Source organism: Penicillium concentricum (genome assembly GCF_028827145.1).
Source record: "Penicillium concentricum strain IBT 3081 chromosome Unknown utg000002l_segment0_segment0, whole genome shotgun sequence".
Taxonomy (NCBI): Eukaryota; Fungi; Ascomycota; class Eurotiomycetes; order Eurotiales; family Aspergillaceae; genus Penicillium; species Penicillium concentricum.
In genome coordinates this window covers 5409973-5436857 of record NW_026622755.1, presented here as the reverse complement: position 1 = coordinate 5436857, position 26885 = coordinate 5409973, and the positions used below count along the sequence as shown (strand labels likewise).

The following is a 26885-nucleotide window of genomic DNA, read 5'->3' as shown; positions in this document are numbered from 1 at the left end:
GTCACTAGGACCTTCGGTCTTATCGCTTTGACTTTTTTTCTCTCTCTCTTTCTTTGGGGACAAAAAAGACAGCATAAAAGAGAGAGGAGACCCCGTGTCTTTGAGAATCTCTCTCTTCCTCGCTTCTTCTATTTCCAAGGTTTACTGTGTACTTATCACATCACTGGGTCATGGCTGGTGATAAAGGAAACCCTGACTCTCCCAAGTCCATGGAGCCATCTGCAGCGGCGGGAAGGGAAACTCCGACCTCTGGACCAGTGCCTCAAGTTATATCATCTACCTCCGCGCGGAGGACGTACGGTAAGCTTGCCTTTGGTGTAACCTACAACAATGACGGTTTGGGCTGATCCAAAATTTGCAGGTACACTCGATACATCTTCCCTCGAAGCGACTAATCCTGAACTACGTGATGACGGTCAAGAGGAGAGTTCGACTCGCGCATTTACGACCCAATCGTCCACTGCCCCTGATAAGCCCCGAAAGCCATCGGTATCGCGTCGCATGTCTTCCAAACGTCAAATCCCCCACAAGGGGCAAGGGTTCTCGACAGACGATGATGCCAATGAGGTTAAGCAAGATATGACAAAGAAGCAAGCCGCGAATACGCAACAATCTCCCAGGATTCGTCCACTACGAACGCAAAGCTCGACCTTGAGACGACGTCCTAGTGTTCGTCCCAGTCCCTTGGCGAGAGCCGATTCGGAGAGTTACAACGCAGACGAAGCAGGCTTGCCTGAACCAGGTCCAGATTTCGAAGAAGATTTCCCTTCTTTGAAACAGGTGGGACATAGCAGCGGGGGAGAGAGTGAGGACGACGAGGAGGGTGACATAGAAGACGATGAAGACGCAGCCAGCGATGCTGAGAGCTTCACGCTCAAAGACCGTCAGCAGGCCATCAACGAAACACATCCATTTGGTATCAGGCTCTGGAAGCCTGCATTGTACAAGAAGAGTCGTTCTGTAGAGAAGACAGCCGAGGGTGATATTCACTCATCTCCGGGAGGCTACGTCAGTCCCCTGCTTTTTTTGACCAACCTATCATGGTCTGTGTTCTTTGGATGGTGGCTTGCCCTGTTTGCTCTCTTGGCCGCAGTTGCATGCTTTTTCTTTTCCTACTCATCGAGTGCTGTGGCGTACGGAAGAGTATTTTCAGGTCTTTCGCGATATCTGTTGTACCCATTCGGATCATACGTTCTTTTGGAGACTGATGAGAACTATGCCGAAGAAGATGAGGGCGAGGGGCGCAGTATCAGCGAATATGAACAATGGCAGAATGGTGACCTGGAACATGGTCGTCTTTTCTTCGGGCCTCGCAGAGATCGGTCCCTGGTCGGTAGACGAAGGAACAGCGTCGATTCGACCGGTGAGCAAGACAGCCTGCTCGGGCGGCCCCAGCGTGGACAACGCGAAGACTCTTCTCAGCTCGGTCAATCTAAGCGTCGCCTTTTTGGGCGGGGCGAATGGACCCTGGGTCGTGTCGTGTTCTTCGTGTTCTTCTACTTCTTAGTCGGCCCGCTGATGCTCATGGTATCGCTCGTCTGCTGGCTTTTGGTCTTTTGGATTCCCATGGGCCGTATAACCATAACACTGGTGAGCCATTTACGCAGACATCCTCTAGCACTGTCCTTCCATTCCGATTCCACATATGCGAGATCAAGCACAACCACGTCTTCGTCTTCCATCCTTCTTTGTACCTACAGAGCTGCGGGAACGAGGTACTGGAAGTACACGCTCGATGGAACAAATATCTTCCTGATCAACCTTCTGGGTGTGGTTGTGTTTGTGATTTTCGATTACCATGTTTTGGGTAAATTCTTGGGCTTGCAGAACTGGGTCACACATCCGGCCTTAATCTTCCCTCTTGCTCTGCTCTCCATCATTCCCTTGGCCTATTTCATTGGGCAAGCCGTTGCCTCGATCTCCGCTCAATCTTCTATGGGCCTGGGTGCTGCCATCAATGCTTTCTTCTCAACTATCGTAGAAGTATATCTCTACTGTGTCGCCTTAACCGAGGGCAAGGCACAGCTTGTCGAGGGAAGCATCATCGGCAGTATCTTTGTCGGCATTCTCTTTCTCCCCGGTCTGTCTATGTGCTTTGGTGCACTTAAACGCAAGACCCAACGGTTCAATGTGAAATCAGCCGGTGTGACCGCGACGATGTTGCTGTTTGCGGTGATTGCTGCTTTTGGTCCCACTCTCTTCTATCAGGTCTATGGCAGTGTAAGTTTCATCTTCCTTCTCAAACGAATCTAAACTGACTGGTGCATAGCATGAGCTGAACTGCCACTCGTGTATCAGTTCCCTCGATCCGGAGGCTCGAGATTGCCGTCGCTGTTATTTCTCACAAACAGCAGCTGTCGATGACCAGTTCTTTCAAAAGGCGGTACAACCATATGCATGGATCGCCGCTGTTTTCTTATTCCTCTCATACTGCATCGGCCTATGGTTCACCCTTAGGACCCATGCTGCTCTTATCTGGTCATCAGAGATAGAAGAAAAGAAGAATGGCCATGGCCATGCCACCCAGTCTGCCCAAGATTCATTCTACGAACCACGACACCTGCTGTTCTCAAATGGCCAACCCGAAGCCTCCGGTGCTGCTTCTGGCCCTAAAGATTCCATCCGCGAATCTCAACTGTATAAGCGAATTCTAGGTCAGTCATTGAAGCATTTTGGCTTGGAAGACAATGGCTCGGGCAATTGGGAAGGGGCTGGAATTGAAGGTACCGCAGACTTCAAAAGCAATTCCCCACACTTGGTGCCCCCCAATTCTAGCGGCGAGGATGGTTGCCCTGTGCCAAAGTCTATCCGTAGTATGGCCAAAGAAGACAACGAGCGTCTAGTACGCCAGTTCACAGAAGTGGCAGCAACAGCAGCAGCAGTGGCTGCTCGGGATGTGGCTCGAAGTCGCAAGCCCAATGTCCAACACAATCAAGCTTCTGTTCGTCAAACTAGCCATCCTGCTCCAGAGCGATCACGAAATCCTGCCGCAGAAGAGCTTGAAGATCTCGGTTTGCGTGTGGAGCCCAGCCATGCCAGCGGAGGACATGATGCACCCAATTGGAGCAAAGTTAAAAGCTCTGTCGTTCTTCTTGGGGCAACGCTTCTCTATGCGGTGATTGCTGAGATTCTTGTCAACACAGTTGATGTTGTGCTAGAGAGCGTGGATATCGATGAGAAATTCCTCGGCATTACTCTTTTCGCGTTGGTGCCAAACACGACGGAATTCCTGGTACGTTATCAAAGCCTCTATCCAAGGCGGTTTTGCATTTCATATTGTTAACACACTCGACAGAACGCCATCTCATTTGCCATGAACGGCAACATTGCTTTGTCTATGGAAATTGGATCTGCCTACGCATTGCAGGTCTGTCTATTGCAGGTTCCTGCTGTAGTATTCTTTAGCGCTTTCTATGGCCGCTCGCTGGACCCGTCTGAGCTTGTCAGCCACTCATTCAAGTAAGATAACTTTTTTTTCTGTCCTCAATCCAAGATGCCATGACTAACGAAATATTTTAAACAGCTTGATATTCCCCCAGTGGGATATGATTACCGTTATCCTGTGCGTCTTCCTTCTCTCCCATGTATACGGCGAAGGAAAGAGCAACTACTTTAAGGGATCCATCCTTGTACTCACCTACCTTGTCGTTCTGCTTGGGTTCTATATGTCGGGCTATGTGAACATGGACAGCATGGGCGTGGATCGGTTTGATACCCTGGCCATAGGCGGCAGTAGTTCTGACAAGTTCTACACTATCGGCCGAACAAGAAGCGGGGTGGCCTATTAGACAAAGTGCACATATTGATACTTGCTTTTCAGCACAAGGCATTCATTGACCTGTCTGAATTAATGTTGGATAGCTTTTTTGGTTTTCGGATTTTTGTTTACATGCTTCACGTTTATATGGACAGTGTGGCTTGGCTTGGCTTTCCTTGACTTGAGCTCTATAGCTCAATGCATTAGACATGATTTTACAATAGTTATCATTTATCATTCTGAAATCGTGATCTGGGTTTCGTTCCTTTTGATTATGTGGTAATGACTGAACAATATAATATGTAGCTTTGTAGCCAACACCCTATTACCCGTGTCCTTTTTTTGGTTTTGGTGAAAAGAAAAGTCGTGGAGATGGTTAATTAGGCGGATGTGGACTTCCAGGCTCCCACTGCGTCATCCACCATCCCACGGTATTTCTGTTGCTTGAAGCACTGTTCCAGGAAGACCTCATACTTAACACCGAGCAAGGCTTTCTCGTTCTTGTCCTCTGTCGGCAACACCTTCTTGCAACGCTTGCTCATCCGATTCATAATATCCCACAGATCAGTGGTTTTGCCTTGAGAATCAGCGCTGGCCGCCTTGGCGCCGAGCATAGCAGCACCGTGACATACCGCAGCGTGGATGTATTCGGGAATCAGCACAGGCATGCCGCAGGCAGACGCAACGAGGTTGACCAGGATGTCATTCTGGCATTGTGAGCCCGACATGAACACAGAGGTGATGCGATGGCCTGCCTTGTTCATTGTCTCTACAATCTGCTTAGTTTGCAGCGCAATGAACTCCATGGTAGCATAGTAGTAAATAGCAAGGCCATCCACAGATTTGTCACTGGTGAGGCCAAAGATGGATCCAGTCATGTTGGGATCGGCGATGGGAGAGCGGTTGCCCCATAGATCACCATAGAAGAAAAAGTGGCGTCCGAGATAGGATACACATGGGGCTCCTTGACCATATGCCATCTCTTTGAGATGATCATTCAGATATTCGTAAATGTTGGAATGGGATGACTCGGCAATCGAAATGGCCTGGTTGAATGCCGGGTGAGTCTCAATCACATGCTTGAGCAATTCTCCCGTGGCAGATTGGCCGCCCTCGGCCATCCAGTATCCGGGGAGAATGGTGTCCCGATACGGTCCCCAGACACCGTCAACAAAAACCGGGTCTGGTGACATGGCAAGGTGACATGTCGAGGTTCCTGCGACAGCTGCGAGGCGAGAGAAGGCCTCTGATCTATCAAGTTTGGGAACATCTGCGCTGGATTTACCTAGTTCCATATCGACCTTGGATCCGACGGTACCAATCCAGCCAGCATAGGCGTCGATCACACTACTGCCAATGGCAATACCAGCCGGCAGACCTAGTTCGGCTGCAGCCTTATCGCAGAGAGTGCCAACCAATTCACCGGCACTCAAATAGTCACCATTCTGTGTGACAAATGTCAGTAAACTGCGTCGTTGTGAACTAGGGAAAGGCTCACCACCCCGTCGACTCCGCCCATGCGCTTGAAGTTATCTTCGGTCAAATCACCCAGGCCAATGTCACGCAAGAAACCTTCCTCCCATCCCTTGATGCTCCCATCGACGCCAACAGGCACGTATCCCTGCTTGCAAACCACGCTGCAGAAGCTTCGCTTCTCGTTGCCCGTAGCAATGTGCGTTAAAGCATCTCCCAGATCATAAAACTTGCATTTGTCGAAGAGCTCCTTGGGCATGTGGTTCTTGAGCCAAAGAACCTTGGGAATCTCCATCTCAATGGACATCTTCCCGCCCACATAGCGGAGCAGGTTGTGTTTCGTAGCATTGATCTTGGCGGCTTCCTCCACTGGGCGGTGATCTAGCCACAAGATTACGTTGCGGTCTGAGTCAAAATTCGGGCCAGTTACAGATATCGGCTCGTCGGTATCATTGGAGAAAACCGACAAGGAGCAGGTGGCGTCAAATCCGATACCACGAACCGTGTCAGGGTTGACATTGTGTTGGCTAATAACGCGCTGAACAGCGACACAAATGCAACGCCAGATATCGGAGGTAGATTGTTCCTAGAGGCTAGGTAAGACTGGTTTGGCACCCAAATTGCTTGCAGTTTCACCCACATAGTAACCGTGCTCAGGTTGCCAAAGACCAATATTCTCCGAGGCCAACCCCACAATATCACCTTTGTCATCGATGATACAGGCACGGGCACTGCCAGTTCCGACATCAATGCCAATATAGTAGTCGAGGTGAACTGCCAGATCCTCCCGAGGGTCACTGGATGCTTTCCGGGAGCTCTGGTGGGAGGCACGACTGTAGGGCAGCGAGGCCATGTTACCGTAGCTGTATTTATATTCGAAACCACTTTGAAGCTATAAATTGGTACTAAACATAGATTAGTCACAAAACACATAATATAGGCTGATTATGCTTACTGTTAATATATATAATTGGGATTTGAGAGATGTATTCAAGAGAATTGAAAGTGAACTGTGTAGAGAATAAGGTATGACAACATTTAATTTGCCTGGCGGAGCAGTGCTAGCCGGTACCTTTGGGGCACTTCCCCAATACTTTGACGATACTTGCCTGCTCCACCATTTTGTTACGGTAGTTAATGTACTTTTCATGTACCAGACAGGTAGAAGGGATGTATGTATATAGATGATGTATACCGGTTTTCTGTATACATAACCTACAACATATGTATATTTTTACAGCATGTAAATATATAAGATCTATTCGAATTACTCTAAATTTTGAACATTTTGAATAATCCAAGTATAGGTATACTCAATACTCTGTACTGTAAGGTATTCATCTTATACGGGTATGTGTAATCGGCTCGAACTTCCTTCTCGACACATCTCCGACTATAATTATTATCGCCATGCGGTTCCTACCAACCATTCTCAGCGCTGCGTCGCTGCTAATCTCTGTCGCCAATGCCTCCCTCTCAACAGACATCCTGTATTGGCCCTTGGGATCGTCGCAACCGTCCGTCCTCGCGCGCATCTCCTACGAGCCAGCCTCATTGAAATCCGACGTGGTCTCATATCACCCCCCAAAGGATGACCAGAGCGATAGTCTGTTGCGCGTTGGTCTCTACACTTCCACTCCCACAAACAAAAAGCAATGGGTCGGCAGTCTCGTGTCGTTGTCCGCCTTAACCAGTGAGCAACCAACATTTCGCCTTCACCTCGGTCCAGCCAACGAAGTCTACACTGTCTCCCTGTCTACGTCGTCTACCAACGCTCAGGACTCCACATCTGGCCCTCAAATTGACCTCGTCTCGAACGAACCCGGGACGCAACCTCACCTGAACAGGCCAGTGGTTGTCGGGCCCGATGGGCAGAACCCAGAGCAACCCGAAGAAAAGTCTCTTTTCCAGAAGTAGGTTACATACAGTCATGTATCGGGGTTCTTTTTTTGCGTGTGCTAATTGATAATCTAGGTACTGGTGGGTTCTATTGATCATCATTTTCATCAGCATGTCCGGGGGTGGCGGAGAAGGACAGTGATCGACGATTTTTTTTATCATATCATCGAAATAATACTTTGGAACTATATCCATTTGTACTCTCTTAAGCAGACCCGTCGGGGACACAAGTCCAAAACATCTATTCTGTTTTACAGAGACTTTAGAATAAATGTATATCCTGGTATAATCCGTGACCTCGGGAGTATAAGGCGGAGAACAACAAAACAAATCTCAAGAAACCAACTTCATGTCTTCATGTCTTCATATAATGACAAACAAAGTTGATACGCTGATACCTTTAAATATTCGACCTTATCTTTCCTGTTTTTCCCCTTAAGCCACTCTTCTCTTTTTCTGCCTGGTTCACAAACTCAGCGCTGCTACCTAGACCCCCACGAGGCAACAAAAAGTCTGTGCACCAAGGCATCAACCAAGTTCTATAAATCTATGCTAAAGACCATCTAGTACAGATTGCCACAAAGATGCTACTTCAACTTCCAACAGAGCTAATACAGTTAGTTCTTCGAAACTGCGACACACCAGCCTACTTCCAGGCAGCCTTTTCAAGCCGCAGGCTTTATGAGATTGCTTCCGGTAGCCGAGAAGTCATCATTCATCAGTTACATAATACTCCTGGCTGGAATGATGGTATTGAAGCTCATCAAACTAAGCATCTGTTTGGTGAATTGATGAGACGGTCTTATGAACACCTAGATGGCGCAGAACATTACGCCAACCCCACTTATGAGTATCAAAGTCAAGTGATTGACTACCATGCATCAACAATTGAGGTATCGGAAGACAGTATTCGAGCACTGCTTGTCTTCAAAGGTCACAGTACTGTCCGTTTGGTTGATATGAGCGATGGGGATCGGACTGAAGTCGAATTGAAATCACCAGGACAGGATATCGGGGAGGTTGAGATCCTCCAGACTGCTTTTGATGGAAACGGCGGAGTCTACGTGCTGCATCGATTCAAACCATTCTTAGACCAAGAATTGGACACAGATCACCCATTTGTTAAACACGCCCTAGAGTCTCGCCCTAACGGGAGTATTCACCTGGCCTGCCATCGCTTGAATCCCTGGAAAAACACCATTCGAATGTGCGACTTCCCCGAATGTCAAGATTATAGGCCACTGGCTTTGTCCGTTGCCAACGGCAAATTTGCAATCTCATGGCAAAATACGCTCGACCCCTTTGATCATTACGTCGCTCTTTATACCCAGCTCTACGACGACGATGACGAAGATGAGGATGACGAAGACGAAGACGAAGATCATTCAAGCGAAAGTGTTGTAGAGGAAGGCAAGGGAGACAATCCCTGTAAAATTATTCGTTCGTTTCGTCATTCTGTCATACTGCGAATGGTTCCTGACATATCTAGATGCCGCCCTTGAGGCTTATGTTTTGACAAGCTCCAACGATCAAGACCTGTCTGCTCGTCCTTCTCGAAAAACAGGCCCCGCGATGAGTCTGGCTTTCAATGATCGAGGCTTCCAGTTGCTTTACCACTACCGAGCTCAAAATATTTACGGTGCCTTTCAGAGACTTCATCGCCTCCCTGGCCTCCTCCCAGGCGAACCAAAGCCACATGTTAATGGGAACGCATGCACGGTGCAGTTTTCGCCTTCCCTCTCGCTTCAATTCTCAATTGGAATACCATTCTTCGGTACACATGAGCTCGGCGATACAAACCATGGAGAACAGTGTCATTGGCAGTACCTAGCCTTCGGGATTGCCACTCACCGCGTTGAAAAATGGACTGTGGCATGCCTCCTGAAGTCTGAGACATATACTGGCCCGCGATGTACACATGTTTTGAATCTCGACCGCGGCAGGCGTTTTGATAACTGGCAGATCATGGCGCAGCTTGGGGGATTTCGGGAGGTAACAACTTCACATGGATCTCCCGTGGCAGCTTCGCGTCGTGGAACTCGTGTTGCTGTCGCTAACTGGAAAACACTCTATGTCTGGTCACTCAACCCCTCGGAATTGATCGAAGACAATGGCGCCGGCTTTTATCCATCATCGTGGGAATCCTCTACAGGTGCCATCGAGTTGCGACCAGTTGTCCTCCAGTTAGAGGCGGTTTGCTCTCAACTGTGCTTCACTGGAAATGAAGACGAGCTGGTTGCGATTACTGATCGTGGAATGATGTTCTTGAATCTCGGCTACAGTGGAAAAGGCAAGCAGCTCGTCAAGAGCCAGTGGCAGAATATGTAATAGTTTATGGCAAATATGAAGAGGAGCTTTGCTAAACTCCTGCCGTTCAGAATGTGGTGAAAGTCTTGAGGTTGGTTGCTGAATATTAAAGACGCATTTGTGGTTATGAGTCTCTAAAGCATTCATTGTAACTGAATAGAGCAATTCTTGAATCTCATTAAGTAGACTAACTCGCTACCATTGGCTTATGCAAAACTACGCAATAGAAAGTCCCCGAGAAAATTATCTGTCCATTTTTCCTTATCCCCAAAGCAACTCGAAACTCCAGAAAATGCAGAACCACGAGCTGTATGACATTGTACATAGATCAAAAGAAAACCATAGCCCTGAGAATGCAAGGCCAGAAAGGGGTATCCCAGGGTCGTCATCATAGCAAGAGAGAAAAAAAGAATATAAAAAAGAAGAGCCTATTCCAATGGCTTGCTCTAGTTCATCTCAGAAGAGAGCCATTCGAGCACGCTCTCATAGCAGAGTGCATATTGACTAAGGTTCTGTACCATGCTCGGTCTTTGCCTTCGGAAATCTTCAACCGTCTTTGCAATTAGGTCGAGATTGAAATCCCCCATCCACTCGGTAGACCCACTGGGGTTCTGATCCATGTCTCCACCACCGGCAGCCTGCGCACGTTGCCGTTTCAACATGTCCAAGACACTATCGACAGTGCAGAAGGTCCCCGTACGCCCGCAGCCCGCACTGCAATGTACCAGTACTGGCCGCTGACCCTTCGGTTCTGCTTGCTGGCTACTAAAGCTGGAGTTGCTGGTGGCACGGATGACCTTGTTACATTGCTCAATCAAATGGAGAAGATGAGTCGGCTGTGACGTTGTCCCGAAATCGGGCCAGTAAGGATATTGGAGCTGGGTAATATCGCGAAGCGGCTGGAAGGGAAATGATGTATGGCAGATACTGAAGTTCCGCACAGTGATGACTGGATTTTCGTTTGTGCCGTCAGGTCGTTCAGTCGATGCCTTAGGGCTGCCAACCGTGGGATCGATAGGTTCGCCCCCGGATTCGATAGAGATGTGCTTTTCGGAATAGGCCTTCACCTCGAATGGTCCATATTTTCCAGACTCCCAATATCGGTGACATTTTACCTGTCCTCGCTCAATCTCTGCAGTGAGGGAAACGATAAGTCTAACGTCTTGCTCCCACACCACGCGCCAGAAGTCCTATATATTGTGAGTAAGATGATAACAAGCATTGTAAGGGGCTGCCACTCACATCAAATGTATCAGGAACGGGAGCCTGAGTGGCGATATATTTCCGATTGCTAAGTTCAGCGGAAATATGAGTTGCATTCACATAATCACAGGCCCCAGATGGAATTCCCTCGAGTCGGACACGGGAATGATCGAATGGATAAATATCATTGTAGCGATTCTTCGTGCCTTTTTCTATCCCCGCAACGCGATATTTCTTGGGGCCACCGTTGGTGTCAGCCGAAGGCCCTTCGTATGTTAAAGCCTGTTTCATGCGTTCCAATTCTGTTTTCTCCAAGATCAGGAACTTGTTCGAGACAATGTGCCCTTGGTCCTTGGTATCGGAAGCGCCCCGCAACCAGGAAGGGAGTTGCTGTCGCTTTGCTTCGGTCAATTGCTCGGGCTGTTTCAGGGGAATTTGTCCTACACCTCCGAGGAGATCCATGTTCTGTCGAATATTTCCAAAGAATGGATTGACGGCAGATGATGATTCTGGTAGGGCGCAGCCACCCACGACAGGAGCAACTGATTGCAAATTGATTCTCATTGGAGAGGGGCGTTTAGAGGATAGCCCGGTCGTCTGTGTTTGTGACCGCTGAATCAAATGTGGAAACGGACCCGAGAAACCTCGAAATCCATTTTGTAAGATCAACCCGTCCCCCTTCCAGTCTTCAGCCTGGAATTTATTGAGAAGGCTCAGAAGTGGCGCTGCATCCTTCAAATCCGCCGCAGCAGAGTCGTAGACAATGATCACGTCACACTTTCTCCAACGAGCGAAATTCTGTTTGTCGGCGTCGTCTGTAAATGTGCCCTCTAATTTCTGGGTATCAAATGATCGACGCTTGAGTAAGGTAGTGGGGATGCATAAATTGAGTGATCCTTTGATATTGGCCTGTCTGAAATGAGCAAATGGGCGAACATCAAATAGCATGGTGTTTGACTGAGATGATTCAAGAAGTTCGGCGCAGCGTTCGGCTGATACCCAGGGAAATGAGGCAGCGGTGGCTCCTGAAGAAATAGTGTCAGTATCTTATATAATCTATGGAAGATAAACCGTGGAACATTTCAGAGTTATAGGATCAAATACAAAAAAAACGAATTTAACAAATCCAAGAGTGGTCAGTCATACCTTGTGGAGAGGATGCTAAGGGCTTGCCGGCTGGAAGCTTGAGTCCGTTTGGTTGCGCAAATGAAAAATTTCCCAGCGGATGTGAGGGTGAGGGCGTTGACCATGAGGTCGTCTGGGGAGAGGAAGATCCATGCAATGCTGATTCTCGGCGTATCCGGCTGGTTTCGGGCTCAGTCTTCAGTAGATTCTTTAATCCCGCGGATACCGTTTCCTGGGAAAACACTGGTAATTTTGGACTCGGCAATGGTTGCGTATTGGGTAATGTGCCCCAGTTCTTTTGCATGGACAACCCCGGGTTGGAAGTCTGTTGATTGTTGGGGTTTTGCACAGTCATGCCAAAATAATTGGGACTTGATCTTTCTGCAAAAGCCGCGCTCGACATCATGCCCGTGGTTGATGGCGACATGGCAGACTGGAAGGACTGTGTGACACCATCATGATGACCACCTTGAGCACTTTGTACCCAAGGTGATGAGGGTGAGCGTCCTGGGCCTGTCATGGAAGGCAGATTGGCTTCCACAACTCCAATTCCTGGTCTGCCGAAAGACGGTCAGCTCAAGACTTCCCCGGCGGTGACACCCGCAGTTGTGTAGTAGATAACTCCAAGCGGTTTGTCAAGGATCAGACTGACAGGTGCTCCCAAGCTCTCGGATCAAGATATCAGGGTCGGAGACCTAGGACTGTGGCCAAATATCTGGTCATAAACATGCAAGACAGGTAAAACCGGTGTCAAATAAGAGTGTAAAGCCTAGGCAAATGGAATGAAACAAGATATATTTGACGTAGGCGCAAAGAGGGGCAAGAAGCGAATAGACCAGAGTCCAGCCAAAAGGAAAAGCCAATAGAACGAAAAATGTCAGTGAACAGTGTGATATCAGACGTGTTGCATGATTAATAATCTAAGACTAAGTAGCCTTGAGAGGGAAGGTGAAGAAATTTGGGCTTCGAGAAGAAAGTTATGACGTTGGTGTGTGGGGGATCACGGGTTCACTTCGGTTCTGACGTAGTTAGATTTTTTATGTAGATTTTATTTTACTATACACATATATGTGTATATATATCTAACTATATATCGGCAAGATTTCTAGTATAATAATGTATATTTATATAAGGGTAGTTTTCAACGTGCGCACACACTTCGAATGCAATATTTTTAATAACTGCTGTGGGTAGCTACCTACGTTTATTACACATCCAAGAACCAATCCGTACTTTCGAAGTATATAACCTCATAGATGAACCAGGAGCCCGATTGCAAGATCTCTCGGTATATTCTATACCCACAGCTAGATGTCTTTCGCTTAATATGGATATCTCTACAGTGAAGAAATAAGCAGGCATTCCCATAATCCATTACTGGCCCATTAAGCGCATCATGAGGTTAAGAAAATTATACGATAGGTACATTTTCAACAATATTGAAACGCACAACGCTTTATCGGAGACAATTAGTTATACAGAGGTGGTATGTTGATTTTGATTGGTAGATTCGTAGAAACATGGGCTAAAGGCTACTGTCGTGATCAAGATAACAGTTTCATTATTTTCTTCACAAAAATCAAACCCGAGTTTTTCTCTGTAGTTTTGTTGTGCACTATGACTTAACGGAGTATGAGTGGCTGAATCTCACTACCTTCAGGGGTCGCCGATAACCCTCTTGTTCTGACCACTGGAATATTGGGTAGGTTTTCAAGCTATTTATTACTAAATGTACTCCGTATGGATTAACTAGTTATCATAGACTCTGTGTTTAGTGAGGTTACAGTCTCACTGGAATGCAGGGTCCCGAGATTCATCACGTCAAGAGAGTAACCGACCTCGAGTAACGAACAAAGTCAAATGATACAGCCGTATAATCAGATCGACTACCAAATAAGAGTGTTGATATTTCCAGAGCATCAGTGGATATTCTTTGGGCAAATATGTAGATGCTGCTTAGGTCTAGCAAGCATCTTGTCGGGAAAAAAGTACTACATACCAATTCACGCAGTAAGAATGTGACCAAGTGAATATGAAATGCCCCGAACAGAAATCAAGATATAAACCCCTTGCATACTTTATCGGGCTACGCCTATAGTAATGTAGGTCCATAGATGTCCTACAAGAAAATTACTGTACATCCACCCTTGGATTTAATGCGCACATTTCAAACGTCCTTCAGACCTCAGCGCGAATGATTCGACGAAACTCATTTTTTTATGAGTTCTCATAGTTTCAATCACAACTGGGAAATTTAACTTGCAGTTTAATGGCAGGCAGTTCAAGCATGAGAGATTTCCGGGATCAAACATACACAAATCGAGATGACATCCCATTGAAAGAGGCTGGAACTGAGGAGAGTGACGATGATGAGGAGAAGCAAGTCTACCCACCGAGCTCAAAGCTCGCTCCTATTTTGATCGGACTTTGCTTTCAATCTTTTTGTATCGCCTTGGTAAGCTTTCACCTTACTGTTGCTATTTCATGGGCTAATATGGACTTACTAGGACAACACAATCCTCTCAACCGCCGTCCCCAAGATCACTGAACAGTTCAACTCACTAGGTGATATATCATGGTATGCCAGTGCCTATCTTCTAACCACATGTGCCGTGACCCTGCCATTCGGCAAGGTTTACACATATTATTCGACGAAGTGGACATATATGGTTGCTCTGTGCTTGTTTGAAATTGGGTCTCTGATATGTGCAGTGACACCAACATCGAAAGGATTAATTTTTGGGCGAGCAATTGCCGGTATCGGGTCTGGAGGTTTGTCGCCGGGTGCTCTACTCGTGCTCGCGAATAGTGTGCCCCTTCACCGGCGTGCCCTCTATTTCGGAATCATCGGCAGCACTAGTGGAATTGCGACAATCACAGGACCACTGTAAGTTTCGCTATCCCAGTCGCTGAGAATGATGGCTAATTTGACCATAGACTAGGGGGACTCTTAACTGATCATGTCAGTTGGAGATGGTGCTTTTGGATAAATCTACCGTTTGGCGTCCTCACTGGCCTTGTCATTTTAATTTTCTTCAAGGATTCTACATCACCAAAACCCAAAATCAGCCGCCTTGGGCAGCTAAAGCGAATGGATCCTTTTGGTGTACTTGCATTTATCCCCGCGGTCGTCTCCCTTCTATTGGGCCTGCAATGGGGCGGCACCAAATACAGCTGGAACAATCCTAGAATCATTGCTCTATTCGTTCTCTTTGGCGTATTCAGCTCTGTGTGGTGTATTATTCAGGTCTGGAAGCAGGACGACGCTACAGTACCGCCACGTTTACTCAAAAATCGCAATGTTCTTGGAGCAGTGATCCACGCTACATTCCTCGGTGGCTCCTTTTTTGTCTTTGGGTACTATGTGGGTTCTGAGTACATTCCTCTCAGATTCATTGCTAATAACCTTCTAAGCTCCCTATCTGGTTTCAAGCAGTCAAGGAAGATTCTGCATCAGAATCTGGAATCAACAATCTTCCGATGGTGATAGCTATGATCGTATTCTCCGCTTTAGGAGGCCTACTTGTGAATATCCTTGGATATTATACACCGCTCATGTTCGTGGGAAGCGCATTTCTCACTATTGGCTCTGGACTGTGTACAACTTTCAAAGTGAACAGCGGACATCCGCAGTGGATTGGATACCAAGTCATTCTTGGCATTGGAGCCGGGCTTGGCTTTCAGCAATGCATCAACGCACTTCAGACCGTACTGCCATTACGGGACATACCGATCGGAATTGCCATCATCACATTTGCACAGAGCCTCAGTGGCGCAATGTTTATTTCGATTGCCCAAACCGTCTTCGAGAATCGCCTTGTGGCCAGCATAGCGGCCAATGCTCCCAATGTGAGCCCAAATGCATTAATAAACGCCGGGGCCGCAAATTTATCCCAGCGTGTGCCCAAAGACATTTTGCCCTCCGTCCTATACGCCTATAACATTGCCGTCATCCAGACATTCTACGTGTCTGTTGCTGGCGCACTACTGTCTTTTATCGGTGCTGGATTGGTTCAATGGAAGTCAATGAAACGACGACAGAAATATGACGTTGCAGGTTGATTCCGTGAATGTCAGGAGCAAGTTATTTCTACTTGATTTGCATTCTTTGTTGTTTTTCTCATTATTCACAAAGATTTGCTGTCAGGGTTTTTGTAAATAAGAATGTTCAGATTGTCAGGACAGTGAATAGGTACCACATATAAATGTGAATTCTAGCCATGATATCGATCCAAGACTCAATACAGAGTACAGCTGGTTGATATGTATGGGAATATTATGGTTAATACAGGCAAATGATGACCCCATGAAAGTAAAAATACAATAATCTAACTCCAACGCCACATTGCAGTTCGATGTTATTATGTCGCCCCGAAAATGTCATCCTCGAATGATTGGCATAGCTCTCTCCATGTTAGCCACTGGCCATCAACATCCATCCATGCACCAGCAGCGTGTACGCCATTCTCGGATGTGATCGGGAAGCCATGAGCGACGACCCATTTTCGCCCATCAATCAAGACGTTGGAAATGCCCTTCTTTTCTTTCATCGACTTGATCCCCGCTTCTAAAAGTGACCGACCATACTGTTGGAACCATAGCCGATACCACAAGCCATTGAGATAAGTCTTTTCACCGATGCAATGGAATAGTCCATAGATATTTTTGGTCACTAAGTTTGTTCCGAGATGTATCTTCGTGACGAAATCTTTTGGGTCGGTCTCGAGGACATCAGAGATTGCACTCGAGATTCTTATCAATGAAGAGATGACATTGACGGGCAGTGCAATCTCATAGGGCTGAAAATTCAAGGATTCAATCGAGTTTTGAGTGATCAAGGCTGAAGCACCAACGCCGTCGGGTGCAGTTAGATTGAAAGCAAGATGTTCAAGAACATGGTCAGAGCCAACACGGGTCTGGAAAAGCCCGGATTTGTAGTCAATCCCAATGTGAAATTCGGTCTTTTGGCCAGCAACCCTAGTTGGAATGATTCTGTCTGGCCCTCCAGCTGGTGCGATCGTCTTTGGGTCCACATCATCATGGAAGTAATGGTTATGTCTATCCACGGAACGCCAAAACTCTTGCTCGCCCCAGATATCACTCATGTACATTTGATCTGAGTCGCTGAATTCATGTTGTGGGTTATAGGTGGCATTGATTCGCTCCAAGGTTGCTGTGAACAATTCTCTCATGTCCTCTACTGGACCCATTATGGTGCCAGAATTAAGCCACCGGGGTGGATTGTGACTCAAATCGCCTTTGTCTGGCCCGAACGCGCCAACAGGAATGTCGATATCCTCAGGTACAGCCCAGCACCCTGGTCGATTCACGTCGACTGGATAACAGAGTTTCTCGGGGCCAAATAGAATGGTTTGTCGTGGACGGTTGTCTCCAGACAAACTTTCTATTGAATCCTGGCCAAATCGCGCAGCAATTTTGGCGTTTGCTGTCTCTATCACGGCGAAGTACCGTTGGATGAGAACATCGGCGGGAAGTTGAAAGACCACATCGTAACCATCAATCATGAGAACGAGATCGTCGTTCGACTCAGAAGGCAAACTATCCAGATAGCGCATCACGTTCCGGACTTTGGCTAGATGGGTAATGGAGGCATCCAAGTCTCCAGTTTTGTTCCAACCATTGAAAACGGGGACCGGATACCCCAGTATGGTCGATGATACAACGGCCCTACATAGCTGCAAGTGAGGAGCATTTGCAGGGATAAGCAGATGTAATTTTGAGGTTTGGGGGAGTTGTTGAGGGCTAGATGGAGTCTCTTTGTTCGGTAGAGTCTCTTTGGGTATTGTTTCGTTGCTAGATAGTGTCTGGTTGCTGGATAGAGTCTCTTTGTTGGGTAGAGTCTCGGTGCTAGGTGGGGTCTCTTTGTTCGGTATGATCTCATTGCTCGGTAGAATTGTCTAGTTGAAGAAATAAGTCAATCTCTTTTCCTGTATGCATAGGGCAGTCTTCAACTGCAATCTTACAACGTCGGATGATACTGGGAAAGAACGTCCCTCTCCGATCGGAGAATGATATTGAAGTAGGGTGACCAAGGCAACTACCACGAAGCTGACTAGGATTGCCCAATGCCAGCGACTGGTGAGTAGCATCATATTGACAAATGGTAACCATGCGAATGTCAAATAACTCTGGCGTGTGGGAAGACAGAAAGCACCTTTTAGAATGAAAGTGAAGTGAAAAGAGTCCCAGCCCAAACATGTGGCCAAGACCGAGGGTCTCCGTCAAATATCAAATACGAGGATACGAAGTCGAGGTCCTTCCAAGGAAATATCTTTCTCCCATCTTTCCCCCTTTTCCGTAATTCCCCCTTTTACCCTAACTTGCACTCCGGATTCACCGGCAAGTTGGAATATCTAAAGGAATATAGAGACTCGAATATTATAATTTCATCCGTACGGAGATCGTAATCGTACCCATACGAGAAATACATAAAATATAAAATACAGAGTACATGCATACATGCATACATTATGTATAGACCTACATAAGTACGGAGTACTCCATGTAGTTAGAAATTATTTTACTTGGCATAAGGCAACAAAGATTACATTAATATTGGCTTATCTCATTTTTTAATTGTGGCTCTGGGAGAAAATAAACTCATCTCATTCCCTAGAGTTCAGCACAATCAATATGAGTTCAAAGGCCAACGAGCCAGATGAGGCAGAGCTGGCCTTGCTCAACGACGACTCCCTCTCAACAACTTCCGATGATCTCGAATCGAATCGCAAACATGAAGCTACCCCAGATACCATCGACCCCGAGTATCAGACGCCCACGTCCGTGAAGTTCATGTGGCTCGGTTCCTACTTTCTATTCAGCATGTTATTGACGTTGTACAACAAGCTCCTTCTAGGATCTGTGAGCATGGCCCTGAACATGATGGGTCTCAAGTACTGATTTGCTTTCAACAGTTCAAATTTCCTTGGCTGCTAACATGTATGCATACCACTTTCGCCTCGCTAGGTACCTTTGTACTATTGAAACTGGGACGTTTTAAGCTCTCAAGGTTGGGTCAAAGAGAACATCTGGCCCTGGTCGCATTCTCTGTGCTCTTCACGGCAAACATCGCCATGTCAAACCTTTCGCTGTATGTGACCATATTGATATCTTGAATGTTGAGCTCTAACACCTGCATAGATCCCTCGTGAGCCTAGCCTTTTTCCAAATCATCCGCAATACCGTGCCCATCTTCACCGTTTTGATATACCGAGTCTGGTTTGGGCGCTCGTACTATATGGCGACATACCTCTCACTCTGTCCTATCATTATTGGCGCGGGAATGACTGTGGTCGGGGAATACCATTACTCTGCTTTTGGTCTCTTCATCACAGTATTCGGAGTTGTTCTCGCAGCGGTTAAGGTATTGTTTGGACATTTTCCCTATTTTGAGTGGAAACATACTAACAAGATAAAAGACCGTCACAACCAACCGGCTGATGACAGGATCCCTGGCACTTCCTTCAATGGAGCTTCTGTTCCGCATGTCTCCACTCGCTGCGATCCAATCCTTTGTGCTCGCGGTAATTGCCGGAGAGCTGCCAGCTTTTGCAGATTCCATGTCCCAGCGTGCCGCCGAGTCCTCGAGACTGGCCACCGTGGCCACCGTCATATTCTTACTTGGAAATGGACTACTGGCATTTTTCCTCAATGTGTCTTCTTTCCAGACCAACAAGCTGGCCGGTGCTCTCACAATATCGGTTTGCGGGAACCTTAAACAGGCTGTCACACTAGCTATTGGAATCTTTGTGTTCAAAGATTTCACCGTGGATATCTTAAACGGCACCGGTATCCTTCTTGTGATAGCTGGTTGCGCATTTTTCAGCAAAGCAGAGCTCGATTCTAAGAAAATCTCTGCAGTATCATAGATGTCAAGAAAAACATATCCCTCAGGAAAGAATCCTCCAATATACTATTCCGAGAAATCAAAAATATATAAGTGATAGATCAGGTTTGAGAAAAGGTAACTCCGGCACCTCCCGGACGTGAATACTCAGTAATACGAATACCGTTATTCCCGTAATATAGACGCGTAAGATGGGGGCATGAGCTATCACACTAGAAACGTGGGGACACACGTAGACCTCTCTTTGATGCACGTGGAAGTTCTCAGACACTTGTGGATATCGAAAGGCTGAGACAATTGTTAAAAGTGTCCGTAGTATAATTTACACGGTCGCATTTACAAATAGGTAGAAAATAGAAATTAGTATAACAGAAAATGAAAAATGGTGTATGAATTTCACTCTCAAAGATCCACAGGTGAATAAATAGGGCTGAGATCCATTGGAATAACTTCTCATCCCAAGGTTATATATGTCAAGAACGTTGGCTCCAGTCAGGTCCACTTCGGAGGGATTTTGGCCTTTCTTTTTCATTTGGATCCCAAAAAAAAATACTATGAATGTATTGACACATGTGCAATTAAGGACTTGGGATTCGTCTACGGACTATAGCCAAGCAATTTAGGGTGCTTTAAGTATGCGCTAGGTCCCTACGGAGTACTCCGTACTCTGAATAGCAATGAAAATAGCACAAACATTTGGATTCGGTTTAACTCAGATAGTATCTAGGTAACTCAGGTTCTCGGATATTCATGTCCATCTTTCCAGCTACATAACTGGAGAAATACCGTCACAGAAAATCAGCTCATCTATACGGTGAGCAACGACGATCTCAGCTGGAGTATAGATGCTTCTATTGGTCTAACATTATGGCGATGTAAAAGTAAGGGGATTTGACCGCATGGCTACATGCATGATCCTCAATGGTAGATTCAAATCTATTAATTACCAATTAGCTTTTGATACCTTGTATGCGTCATTTTCGATTCTTTGATCAAGTCTACTCTTTACACCGTACAGGATTAGGGTATTGTATCCTCTGTACTAATCTCTTGTCTTGGCAGTTAAATGAAGTCGAAATTAACAATAAAAAGGCATGGATCCGGAAGTCTTCTGCAATATTTGTTTGCTTCTGGACATTACCACCCGAGCCCCCGAGGTTTCTTTGAGCGCATGAAATCCGATAGTCCAGCCCGATAACTATGTCCTTGCCTATTGATGATTTTGACTCTGAAGCAATCATTCCAACTGGATCAACTGTGCCAACAACTTCGGAACAAAGTCTGAATGGCACAGATCGACTCGACGTAGCGTCGAGTAGCACAAGAACCACGGTGGGGGACGATAGTTATCCAGATACCCCAGTTGGCCCAAGGCCAATCCGAAATATATGCTGCGTTGGCGCAGGCTATGTCGGTACGTTGAGCGAATGCATTCTGATACTCTCTCTCTCTCTCTCTCTCTCTCTCTCTCGTGGCCTACAGACTGATTTATCAATAGGCGGCCCAACGGCTGCCGTCATTGCATTCAAAAACCCACAGATCCGAGTCACCGTCGCAGATAAAGATGAGCGACGTATTCGAAGGTGGAACTCCCGACATCTACCTATCTACGAGCCTGGGTTGGCTGAAATCGTTCGGATTGCACGAGATGGACTTCGGAATGATCCCACCCCGCCGGTGTCAACAAGCCTGGAGGAAACCCCACACATATTTGAAGAGCACGAAGCCCACGAAGGGCACGGCAGACAAGAGGGAAGCAGTGCATCCTCTCGGATACCCAACTTATTTTTCTCCGCGAACGTTTCAAAATGTATCCGAGAGTCGGATCTTGTCATCATTGCGGTCAATACTCCCACCAAAATGCGAGGATCAGGGGCAGGGAGTGCAACAGACATGACAGCTTTTGAAGCTGTCGCCGCGGATGTTGTGCAGCATGCAAGGAACGGATCGATTATTGTGGAGAAGTCTACAGTTCCTTGCAAAACGGCCCAAATGATCCAGGAGATGGTACGTCACACCATCCCATTTGGTCATGAAGACACACTCACCTTCTTATAGATTGCTGTACGTCGGCCCGGTGAGCACTTTGAGATTCTGTCCAACCCTGAGTTCCTCGCGGCTGGGACTGCGATTCACGACCTGTTGAACCCGGACCGAGTTATCATAGGTTCTGCAACGACAGAAGAAGGGAAAATGGCAGCAGAAACACTAGCTGGAGTCTATGCTGGCTGGGTTGACCAGGCTCGTATTATCACGACCAACATCTGGTCATCGGAGTTAGCGAAACTCGTGGCCAACTCCATGTTAGCCCAACGACTTAGCAGCATCAACAGCATTTCAGCACTCTGTGAGGCCACAGGAGCTGAGATTAATGAAATATCGGCGTCAATTGGGATGGACTCCCGAGTTGGCGATAAATTCCTCCGCGCGGGTATTGGGTTTGGTGGTAGCTGTTTCAAAAAGGATGTCCTCAGTCTTGTATATCTTGCTGAGTCCTTGGGTCTCAAGGAGGTCGGGGCGTACTGGCGCCAGGTGGTGACCATGAACGAATACCAGCGCAACCGATTTACTAGTCGCGTCATCAAGTGTCTGAACAATACTCTGGTGGGCAAGAAGATCACTCTCCTGGGATATGCCTTCAAGAAGAACACATCGGATACCCGTGAAGCGCCCGCCCTTGAGATAATCAAGACATTGCTTGATGAAAACCCTGGAGAGATCGCAATATTTGATCCTTGCTGCAATCCCTATGTCATCGAGAGCGAGATTCGCCAGCTACATGGATACGGTCCTCCCGCTCTCAGAGATGATGGTGGCGCTGTGAAGGTTTACTCGGATGTCTATGAAGCCTGTGCTTCATCCAACGCGGTGCTCATTGTCACCGAGTTTGATGAGTTCCGAAATACTGAATTGGTTGCCGCTCCTCATTCTTCAAACCCCCCACCAGGACAACTACCCTTGAACCAAGATATGCACGAGTCTCCCCAGATAAAAGCCAGCTCTGGAGCGGGGAGTGCGATTGATCCACTATATGTCCCATACGCTCAAGAGAACCTTGAGATTGAGCCTAATTGCGCCGTCGATTGCCCCGACTGTCAGAGAGAAAACGGCAGCGAGGTCGCCGTGCGCAAACTCAGCAACAACCTTCCTAAGAAACAGGTTGACTGGGAAAGGATTGCGGATAACATGGAAACACCAAAATGGTTATTTGATGGGCGGTGCATCATCGAGATCAAGAAGATGACCCAGTTGGGTATTCGTGTCGAGAGCATTGGATCGGCTGGCTTTTAACCTTCCAGGAACAACAGATTCTCATGAGCCCTGTTCTTGTGTTTTTGTTCTGCTCGGTTCTTTTTTCCTCTATTGTAGATATGCCATCTAATATATACGCCCCTTGGACAAGTTCGCATTTTTCCATTTAGCTAGCATTTACCCAAAGTATGAAGTAGCGTTAGCGACCGAAGTTGCCCATGGCAGCAACTGGGCTGCCAGCCTTTTGATTGCATTGACTGACACCTCGAAATTGTGTTGCCAAACAGTAACCTTGAGGCATGCCTTATTTTGTTGCTGCTCTATTTCAACAGTAATAACCAAAGGAGTGTTTGTGGGTTGGAGTTTGGATACATAGAAAAAGCAGAATGAACATCATCATAGACAATAAACAAGTATACAGTAGATCAATCCGTTATTCCTTTCGCCCTCGTTCGTTTAGAATTAGAGAATGCAGCAAGATTCGGGGCGCGCTGAAGGCTTTTTGCTCCCCGCATCACGATTGCCTCCTGAATCAGCCAGGGAGACAGTCTCTAACGGGGATTCTGGAGACTTTTTCCCAGACATTACTCGCATGCGATGTCTATCGAGGGTAGAGGCTAGCCAGACAGCACGGCTCATCCATGGCACGTCCGCAAAATCAGACTGGTATTCAGAAAGGATTGCCTCAATTCTTGCCAGCTGAACTGGGTTATCCGATGCCGCCCAAGCAACAACCAAGCATAGAGGAATATACCCTGCCCCCACTGGCCGGTAGCAAGATGCCAGTTTGGCTTGGATTGTAATCTCATTGCAGAAAAAGACAGCTTCACTCACCAAGGAAGCATTCCAGGGATCAAAAACTCGTAAAATGCTGTTCAACAACACAGCCAGCGTAGAGAGAATGGCATAAGCAGCTTGGATACGGGAGTGTCTTGCAACTTCGGAGGATGAGAAAGAGACCAGAGTAAATTCTCTACATTGATCAAGATGTTGTCTTATCTGATGTGCATCGAGCCTCAATTGCATGTATGTCTTTGCAATTTCGGCAAGGTGTGGCTCGGGGTTTTGGACAAATTTAGGAAACATAGCGAGATGATGCAGCTCGGTGGTTGACTGCGGCCGATTGTTGTCGCGCGAGGCAGATAGACGACGTTTGAAGGATGAGGTCAGTTCCCAAAACTCTGAATCCATTTTGATACGCGGGTTGGCGATGCCTTCGAGTATCTGTTCAAATCGATGCTGTAAGTAATCTCTCGTGACATTGACTGGGTGTGTTGTTCAGAGCAGTCGGAACCCAAACATACTATAGGCACACACAGTGTGATGACCATCTCCATCTCAAAGGTACTTGTCCACTCATTTAGTCTAGCAGCCCGAAGGAGATGAGCGATAGCTTCGCTGTGACTAGTGAGTGAATCATCGTGTTTTCCTAGCCAGCTCTGACAAATGATTGACGATCAGCTCCTATTTCATGGGTTTCTCTTTTCGATGAGGTGCAAACTAAAACTTTACCTGGCAGATGGTAATCAAATAGACGGCACATAATGTGTTGGGAGTTCGGGCCTCGACTGGATTGTTCAGGCATTCTCTTAGTGCCCGCAGCGATTGTCCATAGCGAACGAGTACATTTGGTGGGTAAGAGCCCGTGTGAAGAAACGGGTAGGCAGTCGATAGGGCTCTCACGGCTGAATCTAGGACGGTGCTGCTGCCCAATCGCCGTGGAATATCCCGCAGGAAGGGCCCATAGTAGGCCACAGCATATCGGATATCAGTCACCTGAAATGCTGCGACAAAGGCTGCTGCCATTAAACTCGTTTCAGTGCTAGGCACCTGCTTTGGCCCCTCGACAAACACTACTTCCTTGCCAGAGAAAAATGATCGAAGTTCTGATTGGCATTCTGCGCCTTGTGTTTGCATCGCTTTTAGCGATTGATTTTTGAACATGTACCGCTGCTGTCCTCCCCCGACACATGTCATCTTCAGACGTGTGCATCGTGAACATGTCGGTTTAAGTTGATCACACTAATCTTCGAATTAATACGATACAGCAAGCCGGTCTTTCGGTAACCAGACCTTCTTTTTCACCTTGCGACATGCATCGCAGCCACGGCTAGATGGAACCCCGGGCATACCGTCAGTGCTAGTTTGAGGAATGAGATATGCGATACAACAATGCTGAATATGATCCCCAAATAGGATGAATGGTGCGACGAAGAGAGATGTGACGTCATCGCTTTGTTGTCACAGCCCCAAGGCTGAAGCTGAGTGCATGGACTCCCCTATACATATCATGGAGGTTGCTTGGCAAGTCTATAGGCCAATCATATGTTGCAACCACATAGTCCATATCCCGTAATGCGGCGCACTATTATTCCCGATTGGGAAATAGGAGAAGACAGCCATAGATCATGCGTACTCTGGCGATCATTACAACTCCAAAAGAAACACAAGAGGTATAAAGCAATCAAAGCCCCAATGTTGAAAACCTAATCTTCCACACTCTTGAACCTCGATTACCACCTAATCTTTTTACGCTTCGGCTCCTGTCTCAGAACGGTACCTTGCAACAATGAACCATATGGCGTTGCTTTCTTCTTTTTCTACCAGCAAGTCTTCAAATCGACAGTCTTCTGTCTCATTCTTGCTACGACCAGCACCATGGGACTCTTCAAAAATTCTGGTTCACCCTCCAGGCTATCCAACAGAGGCACCGCCTATGTACTCAATCACGTCCAATGATAGTGCTCCCAGCGTGGTAGTATTTCGAGGCTGGGGTGAGGGTCCATGGGACATCATCGGCAACGCTCGACTTCCAAGCCTTTCTTCCAAAATACACATGGGCTTTTACGGCCAGCCAATAAACATGCGTTTGAACCAATTATCGGGCAACTTTACGCTCGAGTCACCGGCCACCGGTCAATTGAAATGGAAGCTTGATATGTTGACAGGCAGGAACATGGAGTTGCAGGATGTTATTGGTAAAAAGCTGGCCAAGCTACGACCAGGTAAATCGGGCGAAAAGGTCTTGGAAATTCTCGTCTCTCATGACAGTCGTTTCTTTGAGTTGGTACTGTTATCAGGGTGGACCGCCAGGACTATGAACAAGTTGGTGACAGAGGCCACAGGCGAGGTGCTCGGTGCTATTGTAGGGGCTTAACTGGTATCGCCAGTCCTGGGCTGTGAGGGTATCTTAATAAGACCCCATTTGAAACCGTACACTCAACTTATCTTGCGCGCTACAGTGCTGTCAGATTTTGGCTATGGATATTCTGTGGTAACTAAGAAAGATGAGAAAAGGACTACCAAAAGACTAGACATATCCACCTCGTTTATTAAGAAATTCAAATTCTGCCAAGTTAACACCTTGTTCTCGTCCCTATAAAATCTCTATAAGATGCAGCGTGCACATGTGCTAAATTAGGCTTAGTGGCTCTCCGTTCCCGCACCCTTATTGGACAAAGTCCAACTTTCACCCGAATTTCCTTTCTCCGATTGGTTGAAGCCAGTTGCCTGTATTTGGCTTAGTATGGTGTTTCTATTTTGTGTTCTCTCAAAGCTCACATGCACCCTAGGAAAATTCTACTCTTATGCAGCGCTGATAGCCAAATTTCCACCATTCCTCGAGCGACAGGGACTTGTTAAGGCGCGAGCTTTGTCGGGGGTTTACTGATCTGGAAGGAATCTGTTTCTTTGATATGAGACATCCACCTGCTTGGCTTTGGTTTTAGTTGGATTTGCTCTTCTCTATCATCTTGTTGCTTTTTGCCAGATGAAGCAGAATATGATTTAGGCTATACCTTTGAGAAATGACACACGATTCTCTATTTCCAAGGTTATACATGGACAAGTCGCTTTGACAGATTGAGCTTTTCGAAAATATCTTGAAGGAGACCACTGAGAAGACTACTAAAACACTAAGCCGTCCTCGTTTCCACATTGAGATCAATAGAAAGGATCTGTCACATCAGCAATGAAGAATTGATATCGCAAATCCAATTCGCC

General features: G+C 46.9%; 12 protein-coding genes across 12 annotated transcripts; 8 read left to right on the top strand and 4 right to left on the bottom strand.

Annotated features, from left to right (window-relative positions):
- Nucleotides 1–170: 170 nt before the first annotated feature.
- Nucleotides 171–3788, top strand: N7517_005726 (calcium/hydrogen antiporter; the record flags this gene model as incomplete). Its single annotated transcript, XM_056723456.1, has 5 exons — nucleotides 171–300; nucleotides 362–2220; nucleotides 2270–3232; nucleotides 3296–3459; nucleotides 3524–3788. The coding sequence occupies 5 exons, from the start codon at nucleotides 171–173 to the stop codon at nucleotides 3786–3788; spliced, it is 3381 nt and encodes a 1126-aa protein (XP_056579706.1).
- A 349-nt stretch (nucleotides 3789–4137) lies between these two features.
- N7517_005725 (FGGY-family carbohydrate kinase) lies at nucleotides 4138–6083 on the bottom strand (the record flags this gene model as incomplete). Its single annotated transcript, XM_056723455.1, has 3 exons — nucleotides 4138–5202; nucleotides 5256–5816; nucleotides 5871–6083. 3 exons carry the CDS (start codon nucleotides 6081–6083, stop codon nucleotides 4138–4140), a joined length of 1839 nt encoding a protein of 612 aa, XP_056579705.1.
- A 557-nt stretch (nucleotides 6084–6640) lies between these two features.
- Nucleotides 6641–7271, top strand: N7517_005724 (uncharacterized protein; the record flags this gene model as incomplete). The annotated part of the gene is made up of 2 exons (XM_056723454.1): nucleotides 6641–7143; nucleotides 7205–7271. 2 exons carry the CDS (start codon nucleotides 6641–6643, stop codon nucleotides 7269–7271), a joined length of 570 nt encoding a protein of 189 aa, XP_056579704.1.
- A 442-nt stretch (nucleotides 7272–7713) lies between these two features.
- Nucleotides 7714–9457, top strand: N7517_005723 (F-box domain protein; the record flags this gene model as incomplete). Its single annotated transcript, XM_056723453.1, has 2 exons — nucleotides 7714–8569; nucleotides 8619–9457. The coding sequence occupies 2 exons, from the start codon at nucleotides 7714–7716 to the stop codon at nucleotides 9455–9457; spliced, it is 1695 nt and encodes a 564-aa protein (XP_056579703.1).
- A 425-nt stretch (nucleotides 9458–9882) lies between these two features.
- Nucleotides 9883–12284, bottom strand: ptpA (uncharacterized protein; the record flags this gene model as incomplete). The annotated part of the gene is made up of 3 exons (XM_056723452.1): nucleotides 9883–10626; nucleotides 10679–11664; nucleotides 11786–12284. The coding sequence occupies 3 exons, from the start codon at nucleotides 12282–12284 to the stop codon at nucleotides 9883–9885; spliced, it is 2229 nt and encodes a 742-aa protein (XP_056579702.1).
- A 1749-nt stretch (nucleotides 12285–14033) lies between these two features.
- Nucleotides 14034–15826, top strand: N7517_005721 (MDR family MFS transporter; the record flags this gene model as incomplete). The annotated part of the gene is made up of 4 exons (XM_056723451.1): nucleotides 14034–14219; nucleotides 14272–14651; nucleotides 14702–15128; nucleotides 15179–15826. The coding sequence occupies 4 exons, from the start codon at nucleotides 14034–14036 to the stop codon at nucleotides 15824–15826; spliced, it is 1641 nt and encodes a 546-aa protein (XP_056579701.1).
- Nucleotides 15827–16125: 299 nt separating this feature from the next.
- Nucleotides 16126–17340, bottom strand: N7517_005720 (glycosyltransferase domain-containing protein; the record flags this gene model as incomplete). Its single annotated transcript, XM_056723450.1, has 1 exon — nucleotides 16126–17340. The coding sequence occupies one exon, from the start codon at nucleotides 17338–17340 to the stop codon at nucleotides 16126–16128; it is 1215 nt and encodes a 404-aa protein (XP_056579700.1).
- Nucleotides 17341–18418: 1078 nt separating this feature from the next.
- On the top strand, nucleotides 18419–18685 carry N7517_005719 (Drug/metabolite transporter; the record flags this gene model as incomplete). Its single annotated transcript, XM_056723449.1, has 1 exon — nucleotides 18419–18685. The coding sequence occupies one exon, from the start codon at nucleotides 18419–18421 to the stop codon at nucleotides 18683–18685; it is 267 nt and encodes an 88-aa protein (XP_056579699.1).
- Nucleotides 18686–18858: 173 nt separating this feature from the next.
- On the top strand, nucleotides 18859–19653 carry N7517_005718 (Drug/metabolite transporter; the record flags this gene model as incomplete). The annotated part of the gene is made up of 3 exons (XM_056723448.1): nucleotides 18859–18875; nucleotides 18926–19148; nucleotides 19204–19653. 3 exons carry the CDS (start codon nucleotides 18859–18861, stop codon nucleotides 19651–19653), a joined length of 690 nt encoding a protein of 229 aa, XP_056579698.1.
- A 1178-nt stretch (nucleotides 19654–20831) lies between these two features.
- Nucleotides 20832–22922, top strand: ugd1 (UDP-glucose dehydrogenase; the record flags this gene model as incomplete). Its single annotated transcript, XM_056723447.1, has 3 exons — nucleotides 20832–21045; nucleotides 21130–21638; nucleotides 21690–22922. The coding sequence occupies 3 exons, from the start codon at nucleotides 20832–20834 to the stop codon at nucleotides 22920–22922; spliced, it is 1956 nt and encodes a 651-aa protein (XP_056579697.1).
- Nucleotides 22923–23345: 423 nt separating this feature from the next.
- On the bottom strand, nucleotides 23346–25013 carry N7517_005716 (Zn(II)2Cys6 transcription factor domain-containing protein; the record flags this gene model as incomplete). The annotated part of the gene is made up of 4 exons (XM_056723446.1): nucleotides 23346–24107; nucleotides 24188–24322; nucleotides 24396–24905; nucleotides 24930–25013. 4 exons carry the CDS (start codon nucleotides 25011–25013, stop codon nucleotides 23346–23348), a joined length of 1491 nt encoding a protein of 496 aa, XP_056579696.1.
- Nucleotides 25014–25452: 439 nt separating this feature from the next.
- On the top strand, nucleotides 25453–26040 carry N7517_005715 (uncharacterized protein; the record flags this gene model as incomplete). The annotated part of the gene is made up of 1 exon (XM_056723445.1): nucleotides 25453–26040. One exon carries the CDS (start codon nucleotides 25453–25455, stop codon nucleotides 26038–26040), a length of 588 nt encoding a protein of 195 aa, XP_056579695.1.
- Nucleotides 26041–26885: the final 845 nt, after the last annotated feature.